Source organism: Typopeltis vanoorti, chromosome 24 (assembly GCF_054136105.1).
Source record: "Typopeltis vanoorti isolate ZY-2024b chromosome 24, IOZ_Tvanoo_1.0, whole genome shotgun sequence".
Lineage (NCBI taxonomy): Eukaryota > Metazoa > Arthropoda > Arachnida > Uropygi > Thelyphonidae > Typopeltis > Typopeltis vanoorti.
The window spans coordinates 1,413,311-1,431,783 of NC_143572.1; the positions used below are offsets into that span (position 1 = coordinate 1,413,311).

An 18,473-nucleotide genomic window follows, 5' to 3' on the forward strand; every position below is an offset into this window, starting at 1 on the left:
GGCATCAATAAAGGTCGAAACCAGTCTGGGTAGTGGCCCTTCCCTTAATGCATAGCATTATACATGTCCGCAAGGAGATGTGCTTTGCATTATGGGAGATACTAAGACAAGGAGTGATGAGAACTTGGTTCACCTTTACGACGAGTTGCAGATATTTCAGGTGCAAACTTTGTTTGCTTACTAAGGATTAAACTAAATTTATTATAGTCTAACCAAGTGGGAAAAAAAAATTTGCAACATCTTTCTCTAAATCCAGAGTAATTTAATAATAAAGTGAGACACCTTTTGGCAACTCGTATAGGTTAATATGACTTCTCCATTGGTTCCACCTTAGTATCACCACCTCTGGATCTGGGTCCCACTAATGAAACCTCAATAAAGATCGAAACCGGTCTGGGTAGTGGCCCTTCCCTTAATGCATAGTGTTATATCTTCGTCTTTTGTCTTTGGCGTCTTATCTCTTATTGGCGTCTTATTTGTCCTATCTTACACTTTATCTTTTGTTATCATTAAATTTTAGTACTTTACTTATAATCAGTTAATTCGCTTGCCGACAAATTTATATTATTTAATGACTGTGCCAGCCGGCAACTAAATTCTGATATATACTAACCAAGATTACTTAGAAAGAAAATGCAGGTATCATGAAGTATGCAGTCATGGTCCCATTTCTTATATTATTGGTGGATTTCCCTTTTATGCACGGTTCATAATTTTCCAAGCAGTAAATAAAGCAAAAATTACACATAAAGAAATACGTTTATTTTAGCACAAAACATAATGATACAAGTTAGTTAATCCTTAAATTAAAAGAGTCTGGGTTCCCTCCCTTTCTTAATTTAACACATCCAAAATTTCTACACTGTAATCCTCTATACTGACACAAATTCCTTCATTTATATAACTATCCTCAGACTCTGACAACATATACTAAATAACCAATCTACTATCACACATGCTAATTACATATATATATATACAAGTCAATTCAGTAACTCTGACATAGATTTCTTGAGGCAATGCTCCTTCTTATATTTCAGACTTAATCCTCCCCAAAAATTTTAGTTAACATTCAATTAAGTTTTAACAGTATAGCATTATTATTCTTTAGACACAAACAGTTCGTAGCCTCAGTCTCCTACTTGGCTCAAGCTTAAAATGCCTTTTCCTTAGATCTAGACAAAATGTCCAAACGGCAGATAGTTCTTGTAACACTTCATGGAAATGGGCTGTGTTCTTAAAGATCAGTTCTCCTTACTCCACAGTTACTCCGATATTAATATGAAAAGATTTCTGCTTACCGTTCTTACTTTATCTGGATATTCGGATCTCTTTACTGTACTTTCTTTAATGGCGGCTTCACCATTCTTTTGTTCCACAGAAACGAAACACTTTTACACTGATTTATACACTGACGTTAACTCATCAGTGGCCCTTTCTTCTTAGGAATCTGGATGTACTATAGCTGCTGCTTTGATCCACGTAGCACACATAGCAAGGGGAGATTCTTGCTATGCATGGCGGCAAGCTTTTCATAGCTATACAGCTTTCCACACAGGAAACCAGGTACCGACAAAACGAGAAGAAAAAGAGGACGATTCAAATCCCCGCTGAAACCTATATACTCCAAAACAGCGCCTTCACTTGGTGGTGTCGTCATACGTACGGCGGCTGCCGATTGGATACCGTGGCCACGAACTATCTTTGACATGGCCTAAAACTGTTATTAGCTTGTACACATCCTTTTAGAATTTATACATGATTTTCTACCTTAATAGATTTAACAAACCTTCTCTATTTAGTTTATGGGATACTTTAACATTGCTTAGAATTTACCAATCTGGATATACACATGTTCTTGGGTCATTAATGAGCACAATTTCTGTTTGGAGGCATAATATGTCCTTATCCACTCCTTCTGAGCTAACCCTAGGTTGGGTCGGAAAAGGGAGATGACTCATCACATTTTCTCGACACAACAATAGCATTATACATCTCTGCAAGGAGATGTGCTTTGCATCATAGGAGATACTAAGACAAGGAGTGATGAGAGCTTGGTCCACCTTTACCACAAGCTGCCTCAGTCCTGAAGATACTTCAGGTTCAAACTTAGTTTGCTTGGATTAAGGATTAAACTAAATTTATTATGATAAAAGGTAATAGTGTGATAGCAAAGATAGTCAGTGTGTTGCCCAGGTATGACAGTTATGGGATGAGTCAGAGAACAAGAATTATGAGTGATATGCTAACAGAAATGTGTGAAGAGAAAAAAATGTCGTTTGTTGCTTTGTAAAATGAGTTTGAAGTTAAATTGAATAGGAGAACGATGGATTACATTTGAATTGTTTTGGTGTGACTGCTACTGGAAGATCAAGTAATGAGTGCAGAGAATTAATCTGAGCAAGTAAGAAGTGATGCAAAAGAGCAGGAGATTAAGGAAGGAGTGATTGAAGTGGTGCTTATGAATGAACAATTGGGAAGCATGAGTATAGAGAAGGAGAGAACAAGACAAATAGGAAAATGGAGAGATTCAGAGTGAACAGGGTAACACAACATGAGAAAGTTTCATGCTAAAAGAGGATATGAAGACATGTTTAGACAAGAAGGGATGGATGTCCTGTGATGTAGGAAAAATGCATTTGAATAAGGTTCGGAGATGAGAAATGAGAAAAAGAAATGGTTCAAGGACAGTATGGAGAAGTGACATCTAATAAGTAGTATCAGTGAAACTTGTTATAGATCCAGGAATGAGCTGTTATGTTTCTATACGAGTAATAGAAGTATCAGAAACAAGGGAAATAAAATGGTTCCATTGATTAAGTTCATTCACCCATAAATTGTTGGAATAAGCTAGACATGGTTGGATGAGGATGACATCCTGAAAGGAATAGAGATGGAAGAGGATGATGCATTTCATGAAGAGAGAAAGGATGAAAAGGGAAGTGCTATTGATGATGGGAAAAGAATTGTGTGTATACAAGGTAGAGATGCAGGTCAAATAGAAAATAGTGGTAGTGGCATTGATAGTATGGTGTCAGGTAGAGATGAATAGAATGAAATACTTTGTTAAATGTTGCTATAGACCTGGTAATGTGGATGGTAGTGACCCTGAAATGTATAAGCAAATTAGCGAAGCAAATGGGAAACAAGTTTTTGAGGGACAACTACCTCAGACAGTATGTAACAGAGGGCACATGAGGATTGAGGGTCTTGGATTTCATCATCTCATCAGAGGATGTTATTATAAATGAGGTGTCAAATCTCTCTCCAGTTGGTGAGAGTGACCATGAAGTGATTAATTATTATATTATTATTATTATTATTTGACACCTCCAGGGAGTCCAAAGACTCATCGAGGGAGGGCACCTGTTCTACAACTCTGTCTCCACCACTCAATCCACCAACGCCATCTACTGCTGAACACCACTACTAGTATTTCCACAGGCAATCACAAACATTCATACCCACTTCAGAATTCGAACCCACAGCCTTTTGGCTGGAGAGTGGATATGCTAACTGCTCGGCCATTGGATAGTTAATTGGATTGGATCTTAATTGGATAGTTGTCAACCATGCGAGGACTTATGTGAGGAAAGGATAAATGTGGAACTACAACACTGGTGATCATCAGAAGTTCAGGAGACAGCTTGCAGCAGTTATATGGAATGAGGAGTTGGGTGGAAATGAGATCAGTGATGTTTGGGTGATATTCAAGAACTATCTAGTAGAAGCAATGTCTAAATGTATTCCAAAGGTTAGGTGATTAAATAAGGTAGGTGTGAAATGGATGAATGAAGAGATTAAGCATGCAATACACAGAAAAAAGGCATTATGGAGGCAATATAAGATAAATGTAATAATCAATTCCATGAGGTATACAAAGATAGGCAAGGAGGGGGGGAAAAATGTTTAAGGTAGGAGGCATTGAATGAAGAAAATTTTATAAGGACATCTCTGCAAAGGATGTAGTTTAGATATTTAATGAGTAGTTGATAAAAGTTTTTAATCTTTGTAAATGTGACATCATGGAGAGTTTGAGAGCAATGGATGATAAGAAGGAGAGACTGTGAGTGAGGAAGAGAGATATATGGGGAAATCAAGCAAATTTGATGTTAATAAGGCTGTGTGACTTAATGATATATCAGCACATATTTTGAAGGAATCTGCCTTGACATATTTGTTTAAATGAGTCTTGCATTAGATCAAGTTCCAAAGGTGTGGAAAGAAGGAAAGATTGTTTGTATTGCTTCATAAAAGAGGTGACAGAATTCAAACATCAAATTATACGCAAGTCTGTGTGTTGGGTGTTGTGGTTAAAGTGTTGAAAAGGCTGGTGAGAATCAGGATCCAGAATTGGGTTGACAATAATGATATAATCTGCTTACTTATTACAATAAGTTGACAGCAGCCTTGGAGATGGGAGATGGATACTCAGTAGTTTGCTTAGACTTTGCAAAGGCTTTTGATAGATCAATGCATGATATAGTCAAACTAGAGCAGATGGTATTGGATAATAGACTAGTATATTGGATTGGTGATTGACTGTCTGATAGGTATCAATAAGTTGTGTATGTGGGCCCAATATCCCAGAAGAGGAAAATCACTAGTGGTATGCCTCAGGGATCTGATTTACTGTCATTACTGTTTAACCTATATGTTAAGATTTTGGGGATGATTTGAATGGGGGATATACAGTTGTTTGCAGATGATGCAAAGTTGCGACAAACTATGAGGAGTAGAGTAGATGTTGTGTCCTTACAAAAAAGAGACTTGAAGAGACTAAATGAATGGGTACAGGAGCTGGAGGTCAGTTCAGTGTTGATAAATATAAGGTTTTAAAATTTGAAAACAAAGATGGGATGTAATATTTAATCTTGCTGGGTTTATGTTGTTGGACGTGGGAAGAAATAAGAAACCTTGGGGCGATGGTGGATAAGGATCTAAAATTTAGAGGACATATTGGCAAAATTCTGAGAACAACACTACGAATTATTAGACTGATGGAGTCAAAGACTCATCTCGGAGGTCCTTTTATCACACACACACAGCTCATCATACCATGCCTTGAACACATTCAAACTCCTTGCAGTCACCACACTCTCAGGCAAGGCATTCCAATCATTTACAACTCTGCACGATAAAAACCTGCCCCTCGCTCCCCTACTCACACCTTCTTTATACAGTTTCCAGGGATGACCTTTGTTTCTCTCCCTATCTCCCACTATTTTCTGTAGAACTTCTCCAGTATTGATACTATAACAACCCCTTACCAACTTGTAGGTCTCTATCATATCCCCCCCCCTTCCTCCTCCTATCCACCAGACTGCAAATTGCATTTTCTCAATCATTCCTCATACTCGACATTCCAGAGGTCAGAAACTACTTTAGTCAGTCGCCTTTGGACCCTTTCCAACATCCCTTCATCCTTCTGAAAGCCAGGTGACCAAATCTGGGAACAATAATCCATTTGTAGCCTAATCAAAGCATTATACAAAGGAACAATAATCGCTCTACTTCTACATGTCAGTGTTCTCCACATCATTCCCAGAAACCTTTGTGTTATCTTCACAATTTTGGCTATGTGTCCCCTAAATTTCAGATCCTTATCCACTATCACCTCCAGATCTCTTATTCTTCCACCTTCAACAATATATCCTCACTAAGCATAAATTCTTCATCCCATCTTTGTTTTCCAAATTTTAAAACTTTACATTTTGCAACATTGAACTCATATCCCCATTTCCGTGCCCAATCACTCAATTTATTCAAGTCTTCTTGCAAGGCCACAACATCTTCACTACTCTTCATGGTTCATCCCAACTTTGCATCATCTGCAAACAACTGAATATCTCCATGGCAATGATGTGGAGCACATTCACTTGTAGAAGTAAGGAGATTTTGGTTTTCCACTGTATTGGGCTCTGATTAGGCCACATATGGACTACTGTGTGCACAGATTTGGTCACCTGATTTTCAAAAGGATGAAAAAATGTTGGAGAGGATCCAGTGGTGATTGACCAAAATAGTTTCTGATATCTGGAATGTTGAATATGAAGAATGGTTGAGTTGATGCAATTTGCAGTCTAGTGGATATGATATGGGTGATATGAGAGAGATGTACAAGTTGGTAAGGGGCTGTTATCAGATTAATGTTGAAGAGGTTTTTCGTAAAATGTGGGAGATTAGGGAAGTTCTTCCTGGAAGCTATATAAGGAGGATATGAGCAGGGGAGTGCGAAGAATGTTTTTTGCATATAGAGTTGTGAATGATTGGAATGCATTGCCTGAGAGCATCGTGTCTGCTGAGAATTTGAATGCATTTAAGGTATATGATGTCTGTATGACAAAAGGACTTTCTAGATGATTCTTTGATTCCATGGGGTCTTAGGATAATAATAATAATAAAATGAAGATATTTTGAAGGAATGTAGCATGTTAATATCAGGAAAATATGAGCAGAGCTATTCTCAGGTTGTATGGTAACTTAAACAGAATGGGAAAGGAAGGCAAAACAGTGTTTGATGCCAAAATGGCATTAAAATGACCTAGTGCAGGGTTTCCCAATTAAGTAAAGTGCCACTAACCTTGACTGCTGAATTTCTATAGGGACCATTCAGCAGTCAGTGGGTGTCACCTTTTGATAAAAATTTTTAATAAAATACAAAAATAATATAAGGGGGTATGCAATTAAATGCAAACGTCACATAAAATCATACATAAAACCATTATAAAATGTCTAATTCATTTTGTGCCATTTATATGAACAAATTATTTATAAAAACAACTACTATATAAATGTACAAAATCAGGAATTCTAAAAAGTATTTTCTATTTAAAAAAAAAAAACTGCTCTGATGTTAAAAATAGTTGGATTTCATATATTGACATTGAATCATAAAATATTGTTATATTGGCAACAATGAAGATATGGGCTCTGAGGAATTAACTTTCATCATGAGAGAAAGAGAGAGAGAGATGCTATGCTTTGTTGATGATAATATCAGTAATTACTACAACTTAGCTGCTCTCAGCTTGTCTTCTTTGAAAAAAAAATCATGTTAAACTTGTAATAATATTTTACACAATTTCTATACTCTTAGCTATTAATTGGTTGGCCTATTAAAACACTTGTGGGCCTGGAAGTATCCAGCAGGCTACCATTTGAGAAAACATAACCTAGAAGAAGATCAAGAAGGTGATTGATGCAGTTAGAAGTGTCTTAGAAGATAGAATATAAGATCTAATAATATTGGTATCCTGACAGATAATTTGGAAGAAAATTGTCGATAGCAGGTTGGAAACTTTTTGTTTTGTACTATCACAGTATCATATAAAACACTTGAGAGTACATATCAGGAATTTGATTATGATGAAGAAGGTTATCCTTTTATTTGTGAATAATCCCAAAATTCAAAAGTAAGCAGTTAATGTGTATACAAAAGTTTATTTCTTAACTTTTATTTCTGTTATCACATTTTTGCTATTTCTTATTAAAAATAGCTGCTAGCATAAATCAGTGATATGGCATGATTTCTTTGAGAAATCATCTGTACAAATGGTGGCTATTGTGAATTTGTAAATTAGAAAACAAGTAGCATATACTTAATTTTCAAAATATTATTATTTTATGATTATCATTATCATCAGCCTTCCATGGAGGAAAAAGATGCATTGTGGGAGAGTGTTATAAAAACAATTCACTGTTTTCATATATATCACTCCCAGGCAATCCACTCACCATCCCAAAAAAAAAAAAAAAAAAAAAAAAAAAAAAAAAAAAAACCTGAACTGCATAAGCAGATACAGATATTGGGAACGACCTCTTGTTTTGCTTCACTCTCTCCCATTCTATGAAAAATCTCTGACACATTAATCTGATAATAATTCCTTAAGCTCCTGTTCACAACTCTTTCCATGTTATGTTTCTTCAATATTTCATATCCAGTATTCAAGAGAGTAAAAGGCACTTTAGTCACTCATCTCTGGATGCTTTCTAATATATCTTCATCCCCATGAAAACCCAATGATTAGTCTGTGCACAGTAATCCATATACATCTTGATTATGACCTAATAAAAGGGAACAGTGACCTCCTACTTCTACATACCAGTGCCCTTCACATCATTCATAATCCATTGTGATTGCCTTTCATTTTAATATGCCCCCTAAAGATCATCCCCTTAGATCCTTATCCACCATTATTCCCCTCTCCCTAGATGCTGTATCTCCTCCTATAAGATATCCTGAAAGCAAAGATGGAATGCATCTTATTAAATTGTGAATGAAGAATTTTATGATTATTAATACTTCATTCATGATTTAACATAAATTGCATATCCTGAGCTAAATTTACTCCTAAGTAAATTCTAATTTAAATACTTACTGTTATTTTTTTTATTGAAATAATAATTGTAATTTTTTTTAGTTATTTATTCTGTATAAATTCATTATATAATTTGTAAATGTATCCTAAGTGGACTGTAATATGTGCATTTTATTTATTGTAAATGAAAGTGAAAGTAAATTTAAGAAATTCTGCTAATGAGATTTGATTGGTCACTGTCAAGGAAATGAAGTTAATTTTAGATAGCGCGTGGTGGAACGTGACTACGGTATTCGAAGGGAGAAGGAGTTGATATGAGCTGGACTGGCTAGAACTGGATTTTGGCAGGAAGAAGGTATTTAATTGGAAAACGAAAGTAAAAAGAGGAGAGGCATTCAGGACAGCATGGAGTGAATTAACGGGTGGCAGTAAAGGGAATTTGGAAATGCCATAAATAAATTAAGAAGGGACTGGGAAATTAATAGGCAATTAGGAATATTTCTATGGAATTCTAAAATTACATAGAATTCCAACTGTTTTGAGGAAGAATGGTGCGAAATTAATGCGTAGAAGAAAATAAGGAATAAGTAGATTACCTGAAACGAGGATGTCAAGACTTGTGAAGCTCTATGTTTCATATTTCAGTTATATAGTGAAGATTCCTTTTGAATAGTGTTACTTCAAAGTGATAGTTAACTTCAGTTTTAAGTGTGCCTATAGTGAATCCAATGTGCAACGGATGTAACCCGGTAAGAGCAGTCCATTTTTTTATATTTCAGCGTGAAGAAATAAGAATTAGCTCCGCCTGATATATCTTAACATTAACTGTGGCGTTCTACTAAAATTAGCCAAAGTATGGAGCTTTAAAGTGTTTCCCCCTTGAAGTGATAACTGCCTCATAATTGAATTAAGTGTTTGTTGACTAAGAGAGAATTAGAGAATTCTACTTTAAGAATATTTACTGTAAGATTCTGTAACATTGAACTGTGTGAACCATTTTTAATTATTTGGAAGAATGTAAAATTGACAGCTGGATGTCTGATGCCTAATGTTTTATGTTTGTTATGAACATTTCAACTAAGTTGATTTGCATTATCTTGTTTTCAAAGTTATATTTAATGTACATGTTATGTAACCCTGCATAATGTTTTGTTTTATTGATTCCAATTTGGTGTTTGCCTGATTCTCTTTCATTGCACCGCTCATAAAGTTTATCGGACCTTGCGGAAGCCTTAAATGATAATATAGGGTGGCCAGGATAATATAAATTTCTCTATATTTGGATCAGTAATCAACCAACAATTAATAAAATAAAAAAAATGATAATTTAAATAAAAATAACGTTTCAACAAGATGGCTGATTCAAAGCCAGGATGTATGACACAGCAATCTCATCTTTACTTTGCACAGTTTAAAATCTTAAACTTTGTAACACAGAAGTTATAATTCCACTAATTTTCCCATTCACACTCTTCATATCCTCTTGTAAGCCCACACCATCTGCTCTCCTCCTCATAGCACTTCCCAACTTTGCATCATCTGTAAACAACTTATACCTCCAGTTTATTATACCTGTCCCAGTATCATTAACATTAAAAAACAGCTGCCCCAAACTACCTCTGAGGCACACCACTAATGACAATCCTCTTTTGGGACACTGCACTCCATTTCCGACTTGTAGATAGCTCTCAAACAGTCGGTTCCATGTGTTTCAATTTGACTATCTTCTTGCCATGTACTAATCTATCAAATGCCTTTGCGCAATCTAAATAATACTATATTGCATATCCTTCCATAGTTATTCTCGCACAATAAGTTAAATGAATTAACTTATCAAGCTCAATTTTACAGAGGTTTTCAGACATTTTTATAATAGAAATTATGTAGTAATTGATAAATGTTTTATTTTATTATAAAATGCATTAATTAATTCCCATTGAAAGTTGTATATAAACCCAAAGAGATGGGATTAACCGAGATCAGTATGATGAATCAGCAAAAACAAACATTCGCAAAGTAATGTGAATAATAAATAAGCACCCAAGATACTCGAACGGAGGGGGCCGAAGTGACGTCATACCGACGGGTAATCCCGGATATGGTAGCATTGGAACAAAGATTAGAAAAGATATTTAAGAGGACTGAGACAGGACAGAGGGACATGACTTTTTAGGCATTTAGTTTTTCCCCTATCTCAGAAGAACCAGTTCCAGGTATGTGGAGGCGAGGCTGTAATCGGGGGAGTGTCTGCTTGGATGCATGGACGTGCCAGGAGAATGCAACTACCACAGAAGTAATGGAGATGTCGGCAGATCCTTCCCAGTAACCCAATAAGGAATCACAGCAGCTGTGTCAATGGGAAATCACCCCGAATGTACTGGACAGTTTCCATAATAAGAACCACCACATTGTCCAAGCAAAAATCATAACCAAGGATAAAGATACAGAGTCAAGCTATCCATGTTGAAACTTTGTTCAATTGACTGGACTGACAGTGTAAAAGAGTACTGCAAGCATGCAAGTTTTGTTAATGTTTAAGATAAGTATAATCGGAATTAGAATGTGTAACGAAAGTGCTTACAGGAAAGTGTTAGTGAAATGTTAGGCGTTATGTTATGGTTGTGTATGGGTGAAATGATTGTATAATTGTATATAAGATTGAAGTATTTAGTTTAAGTTGTAACTCAGGGGACAGTTGCCATTTATTGTAGACTAAAGGTTAAGTGAATATTATATGTAAAATAGTCAATTGTGTGTTATACCTATTAAGTACAGATAGGCTGAGGGAAATATTTTCTCCCTTTGAGTATGTGAATTGTAGTCTCTTACTAGTTAAAATAAAATGTTATGTTTGATTAATAACTTTGCCTGATCATTTACCAATGCACTATCTGTAAAAAAATTTTGCAAACCTGTGTGCTAATTAGATAGAGAACCACCACACGAATATATGTAATTTAATTATGATCTTGCCTCTGTTCCTTCCCTAAATTTTCAGACTATATAAAATTCAATTACAATGCCATGGTTGTAAAATCAAAGAAATTTTTCTGATTGAGAAGTGTGAGAAATTAGGTGACCTGTTTTTGTAGAGTGACTAAAGGCTTAGGGTCTGTTTACTAGCAGTAGGAACAGAGGATAAGATTAACCTCTCTAACAGCCATGGTGGATGAAATAGTGATACCAAATTGCACTTCTTATCCATGTTATTGAATAGGTGTTACAGAATTGTATCCAGATTTTGCTGGATGTCTATAGATATCGTGGCTGATTGGAGTGTCAAGAAGGATTAACTGAGAGATATTTGTAAAGTAGAATAAGGTTATATTAAGAGTAAAGTAGAATAGAGTTAAGTAAGGTATAAAGAGCTGGAATAGTAACACATATTACTATTACAATGGTGCAGTTGAGTATGAATAAGAATTAATAATAAAAATGAAATTAGCACAACGAGAAATTGAAACAAAAAACTATAAATATATTTACAAAGGAACTCTTGGAAACTTTCTACGGCCTATTCATCTAGTCTCTGCTCATAATCTGCTTTTTCCTTACTTACTGGTCGCCCTTTTTGCATGTACCTTGTACTGCTCATGAGCATGCCAATCACCTTTCTCTTTGTATACCTCCACTACTTTTTATGCAACTCCCACTTAATGATAGTATTCATCCATCTAACTCTCATCTGGTTTATCCTCCTGATTCTGGGTATGCAGTCTGATTTCTTTCTTCAAACATCCCTTGAATCTCCCATGCATTACTTTCATCTTTCATCTCCAGATTCTTATGCGGTGGCACTACTACTCCAAGCTGGCATCTATTTGTTATAATTAATCACTTGCTTTGTAATTCCACATATATCTTCTTAACTGAAAAATTCTGCACATCCAATTCATTCTCCCAGTAAGCCAATAATCTCCCAGGTCAGGTCATTCTCCCAAATCAGGAGATAGTGTGGCTACCTTGGTTACTCTCAAGTTCTGTGATGCTCTCTTGATGAAACACTGTTGAACCTCAGGTTCTCTCCATTTCATGTTGTCTCAGATAATTATCTCTTAGTAGCTTAAAAAAAATTCTATTTTCTTCCCTTCCTGTGACTGTTTCTTCTTCCATTCTGTGTCACTGTGGTTGAGTCCCCCATTAATAACTACTCACCCTGCACTCATTGTACTAAGTTACCAATGCACGCCACCAACATTCTCCCTTGCACTCCCCTGGCCTATAGCAGCAGCCATCTGTGTATTTCATTGGCCTCTGTCTCACATCACATGCTCTCAAATGCACTGCCTCTGTATCACTGTCTTCCTACTAAATCTCTTCTTAGCTTAAATTCTTCTGCTGTCATTAGCAAAATCCCTTCCTCCTCATCCTGTTTCCTCTGTCCTTTCTTTATTAAACCCATTGCATTCTGTCCTTATAACTATTTATGAGCAGTACAACATATGGTGATTCTATGATTAAGGGTATGGAGAGCGGTATGTCTGAGGAGTGCTTGGCTGGTGGAACAATAGAGAGAGTGACTTTAGCAATAAAGAGAGGGCATGATGCAGAAAAGATGATAATTATGGTTGGGTACAAATGACCTGAGTGGTAGTATTAATTGGGCAGCAAAAGATTTAAGAACATTGTTAGATATCATGAAGAAGAAAAGTGTCAAAGGGAGGATAGTGTGTATGCTGCCTCGTTTTGACAGTTATGAGTTAAGTAGACGAGTGATGATAATGAATGATATGATTGCAAGAATGAGCAAAATAAGAGGTCTGGAATATGTTGATGTCTAGAGTGTGTTTGAAGGAAAAAGACAATTTATGCAAGAGATGGGTTGCATCTGAAACATGAAAGGTCATAAGCGATTGAAGAAGTTACTGTTTTCTGAACAAGTTTAAGTAATCGGGCAGGGAAACTAAAATTGGAAAGGTTGAGTGTAAGAGGGAGAAACTTATGCAGTGAATGTATATTTGTTGATCCTTATTCGTGAAATAAATTGCAGAATAGAGTGGATGAAAATTGGCATGGGACTACTGAAATTATTGAAAGTTTATTTTTCACTTGGTTAGAGTATAATAAAATTAGTTTAATCCTTTATCCAAGTGTGAGCAAACAAAAGTATCTTCAGGACTAGGGTAAGGTGATACAACACCAGGACAACTTGTTGCAAAGGTGGCGCAAGCTACCATCTCTTATAATGCAAAACATATCTCCTTGCGGATATGTCTAATGTTATGCATTAAGGGAAGGGCCACTACCCAGACTAGCTTCGACCTTTATTGAGGTCTCTTCAGTGGGAGCCAGGTCAAGTGGAGATCTCTTCAGTGGGAGCCAGGTCAAGTGGAGAACTCTTCAGTGGGTGCCAGGCCAAGTGGAGATCTCTTCAGTGGGAGCCAGGCCAAGTGGAGATATCAGGCAGAAGCATTAGCAGGTCATCTCTACCTATAGGAGTTGCTAAATGGTGTGCCACCCTTTTTTAATAAATTACTCTGGATTTAGAGAAAGATGTTGAAAGTTTATTTTTCACTTGGTTAGAGTATAATAAAATTAGTTTAATCCTTTATCCAAGTGTGAGCAAACAAAGTTTGCACCTGAAAGTATCTTCAGGACTGGGGTAAGGTGATACAACACCAGGGCAACTCGTTGCAAAGGTGGAGCAAGCTACCAACACTCCTATCTCAGTATCTCCTATAATGCAAAACACATCTCCTTTCGACCTCAATAAAGGTCAAAACTAGTCTGGGTAGTGGCCCTTCCCTTAATGCATAACATTAGACATATCCACAAGGAGATGTGTTTTGCATTATAGGAGATACTGAGATAGGAGTGTTTTTAGCTTGCTCCACCTTTGCAACGAGTTGCCCTGGTGTTGTATCACCTTACCCCAGTCCTGAAGATACTTTCAGGTGCAAACTTTGTTTGCTCACACTTGGATAAAGGATTAAACTAATTTTATTATTATGAAATTATTGACATGTATATCAGTAGCTGGTACAAGAACTAAAGAGAATATGCAATTTTTGTATACTAATGCAAGAAGCATTCAAAATAATAAGAGGAAAGAATTTTTGGCATTAGTCAGTGCAATCTCACCAAAAGTTGTAGGTATTAATATTCACTGCCCATTTCATCGCAGAGTACTGAAAATAACCTGTTATTTAACGGTCAAGCTTTAATAAAATTAATTAGCTTTACAGCATTGTATAGATAGCACAGTTTTAAATTCTGGTGGCTAACGCTTCCCTATGTATGAAACAATGTACTCAATTCATATCTGGAGCTACTTCCTTGACTATAGAAACAACCCCACTATGCGTGCCTGTAAGGGCGTGAGCTCCATCCAAACAGAAGCCTATATTTTTTCCACTGGATCCCTTTGTGTATTATGTAGTTATTGAGAGTGTGAAATAGTTCTTCTCCAGTTGTTTGGGATGGCAAAGGTCTACAAAACAGAATATCATCATGAATGTTGTTATCATGTGCATATCTTATGTAGCATATTGACTGTGCTTCATTTGTTCTTGTCTATTTGTAAAGCATAATAAGGGCTCTTCTTAACTCTTTCGATTAACTGAGGTTCTACGTTATCTATCATATCATTAATTGTGTGACTGACAGTGTCATTTGAAAGAGGAATCAAATCAACATCTTTTAGTAACCTGTTGCCAAACATAGTTTTTACCACATCTTTTATAGCTGGAAGTTGCAAGTTTTTCCCGATAAAATGAGGTTTCCCTGTTTTAGCTATGCTCAAACTTAAGAGATGGGATGCTTCCAGTGCTTTGCTATTAATGGAACCCATGGCCGAAACTATATCTTTCCCATGATTTAATGTCCTTAAGTGTCGCTGAAAAAATTCAATTGGCTTATTTTTCACATCACAATGTTTAGTTTCTAAATGTCGTCGGAGTTTCGCAGGTTTCATACACTCATTCAACAACACTTCATAACACAAAACACATTGAGGTTTCTGTTCACTTTCATCTCCACACCAAGTAAACCTGAATTCCAAATATGAACTGTTACATTTCCTGCTGTATTTTTTCTTTGAACTGTTTCTTTCTTCTACTTTAATAGTATCAGATTTACTCGCCGTTACAACACGTGTATCACAGTTAGGGTTAGCATCACCTGTTGTTGCATTTGCTCTTCTTTTCAAAGTTCTAGTTCTATGCCACTTTTCCATTATTAAAAAACATTCCCGAAAAATATATAAATATACAAATACTGGGGTTAACTCACATCCTACTTTGTCCAAGTATCACTTAGCACTTCTGAAGATATACTGTGCCTTGGTTGAAGGAGGGAAACCTTCAATAATAAAAATCAATAAACAACAAACAATTGGTTGAAATGTGGATAGCACATGTTCATTTCAAATCTGACAAAACAGCAAGGGAAGGCAGAAGCAATAAAACTATATTGCTGTTCACTTCACCCTTCTTTTATTATTTGTCATTCTGCTGCTTAAAGCAATATAGTTTTTATTTCTTCCGCCTTTAAACATTCTAATGCTGTTTGTTGGTTTTTTTAAGTCTCCATTTGATTTCAATAATTTTTACTTACTTATTCAATTTTAATTTGTTTTGTTTCGATAATTAAAAAATATATATTTATTTAATTAATTTAAGTCTGCTTGCAGACCACCTGTGGTCCACAGACCACAGGTTGAGAAACACTGCTTTAGAGTATATGGCTTGATTTATCAAATTGATTTTTATCAAAAATTCCTAAATAATGAATAGTGAAATAATGATAAAACTTTGCTGAGAGATAATTTGTTACTGTTTCCTCTAAATTACTTCCATTTAGCTCATTAGATGCCAATTCTTAGTTGCTATTTATAATTGTTTGCAGTTTGAATGCTGAAATACTGAAGATTATTTACTTTATTTTTATTTTATTTATTTATTTTTTTTTTTTTTTGTGGTAACTGACATTTTACAGCTATAAAAAATTTAAAAATATTCATCGAATTTTTAAATAATAATACAAATATTATCTTTGTGAAATTGCAAACTTAACTTGAAGATTTCTTGCTTATAAAATATCTTTTACTTTTAAAGATTGTACTGCTTGATGAGGCCACAGCTTCAGTAGATCTTGAAACAGATCGGCTGATCCAAACAACTATTCAAGAAGTTTTCCATAATTGTACCGTCCTTACCATAGCTCACAGATTAAATACTGTTTGGTCTAATGACAAGATATTGGTGATGGACAATGGGAGGGTAAGTCAACTGAAGAATGTATTGTGAATGATATATTAATTTTGAGTTCATTATTATTATTACTCTATCTCCACGTATGTTAAGAAAAACTCTTCGTATAACTTTCATTCTAAATGAAATTTCTGTGATGAGTTTCTGAATACAAAATCACAAAAATGTTACCCTTTACTTATTCCAGAGATTGTTCTTAATGTCCTTCAGCATTTTGAAAAATGCCCCTGTAGTCTATTTACTTTCTCTTACATTCATTCAAGATTTCCATATGTTTTAAAACCAAGCAAACAATGTAGTTACATACTAGTTTAGGTACTGATCAAAATGTTATACAAGGAAAAGCTCACCTTCCTGTTCTTGTCATTATCCTACTCTTAGTTGCATTCCTCTATATTGTTTTCACTGACTTTTTCGGTATACCTCAGTGGCCTCGCCATCCTCAACCTAAAAATTTCTTGGTTTTTTTTGTCTCTTCCACTTCTCTCTTGCAGTGCAATCCAATAATACAATATGCAACTTTCCATCTTTCAGTTGCAGAATGAAGAATCTTACATTTTGCTACATTTAACTGATATTCTCATTGATTCTCTCAAGCTTTGTCTTCACAGAAAATTGTGCTGCACCTTCCAAATGATTCAACCTATTTTTCTTCAGCTCTAAAACTTTAATTGGTACTCCAAGAATATAAACTTTGTAATTGAAAGTGTCTAACTTAATACCATACTTGTGTAGTGGCACTATTTAAACCTCCTACTCCATCGAGCACTTCCAACAATAGACCTATTGATAATAAATCCAATTCATCCCCTAAAGAGATCTAGATTATTCATTATTCTGACTACACCTTTCATTCCCTCACTTCCACTTTTTCAGCTTTTCCTTTTTCCTCTCTCTCATATATTACAGTGATATATTACATATATCACTGTAATATATTCTCATATATTACAGTGATTACTGCTGGACTTTGCAAAGGCCTTTGACAGGATACCACATGGAATTCTAATCAGTAAATTGCAGCATATGGAGATACATATAGGGTTGGGAGATGGATAGGATAATGGTTGATGGAGAGATATTAGAAAGTAGTTTATTCAGGAGTAGAGTTCACAAGAAGGCCTGTGACTACAGTATGCTGCAGGATTATATTCTAGGACTGCTACTGTTTAATTTGTACATTAACGATATAGGAAAGGACCTGAGAGGAACTGTTAAGTTATTTGCTGATGATGCAGAGTTAGGTAAAGCAATAGTTAATAAAGATGATGTCAAAATTTTGCAGGATGATTTGGATAAGACTGAGCAAAGGAGAATGGGGAGAATGGATATCAGTTTAATGTGGCAAAGTATAGGATTATGCATTTTCAGGTGAAAAGATTACCAGCAGTATACCACAGTGGTGGAACTATACTCCAGGTAATTGATGAAGCCAGAGACTTGGGAGTATTAGTGGATAGGGAGTTAAAGTTTAGGGGGCACATAGCAAAAGTGGCTGAAGCAGCTCATCAGATCATTTGGTTACTTAAGAATATTTTGACAAGCAGGTTATTGTTCCTCTTTATCAAACCTTTATAAGACCACATTTTCACTACTGCGTGCAGATCTGGGTACCAGGGTTTCTTAGTGATGAGGAGGAGGAGAGGATCCATAGACGAGTGACCAAGATGGTAGCAGGTCTATGGAATAGGTAAAAGGAACAGTTAAAAGATCTGTGGGTTACAGAAACTAGTTGATAAGTGGAAAAGGGGTTATATGATTCAGACATACAAATTACTGAAGGAATTCTACAGAATTAATTCAAAGCAGAAATTTCAGAACAGGTGTGGTGGTGGGAAAACTAGGGGCCATCCATGGAAATTGAGTAAGAGTGTGGATAGCAACAGAGCAACTAGTGAATGAGTAGAATAGGTTGAGTCTGTTGTGGGTACCATAACTATGA

The 18,473-nt window shown here is 35.7% G+C and overlaps 1 protein-coding gene across 1 annotated transcript in view; it reads left to right on the forward strand.

Annotated features, from left to right (window-relative positions):
• LOC150092881 (ATP-binding cassette sub-family C member 5-like) overlaps positions 1–16,567 on the forward strand; it is a 708,254-nt gene extending 691,687 nt beyond the window's left edge. Inside the window, exon 27 of the mRNA XM_090414097.1 lies at positions 16,376–16,567. Within this exon, the coding sequence (XP_090270223.1) occupies positions 16,376–16,567 (192 nt within the window). The remainder of the gene's footprint in view (positions 1–16,375) is intronic.
• The last annotated feature ends 1,906 nt before the right edge of the window (positions 16,568–18,473 follow it).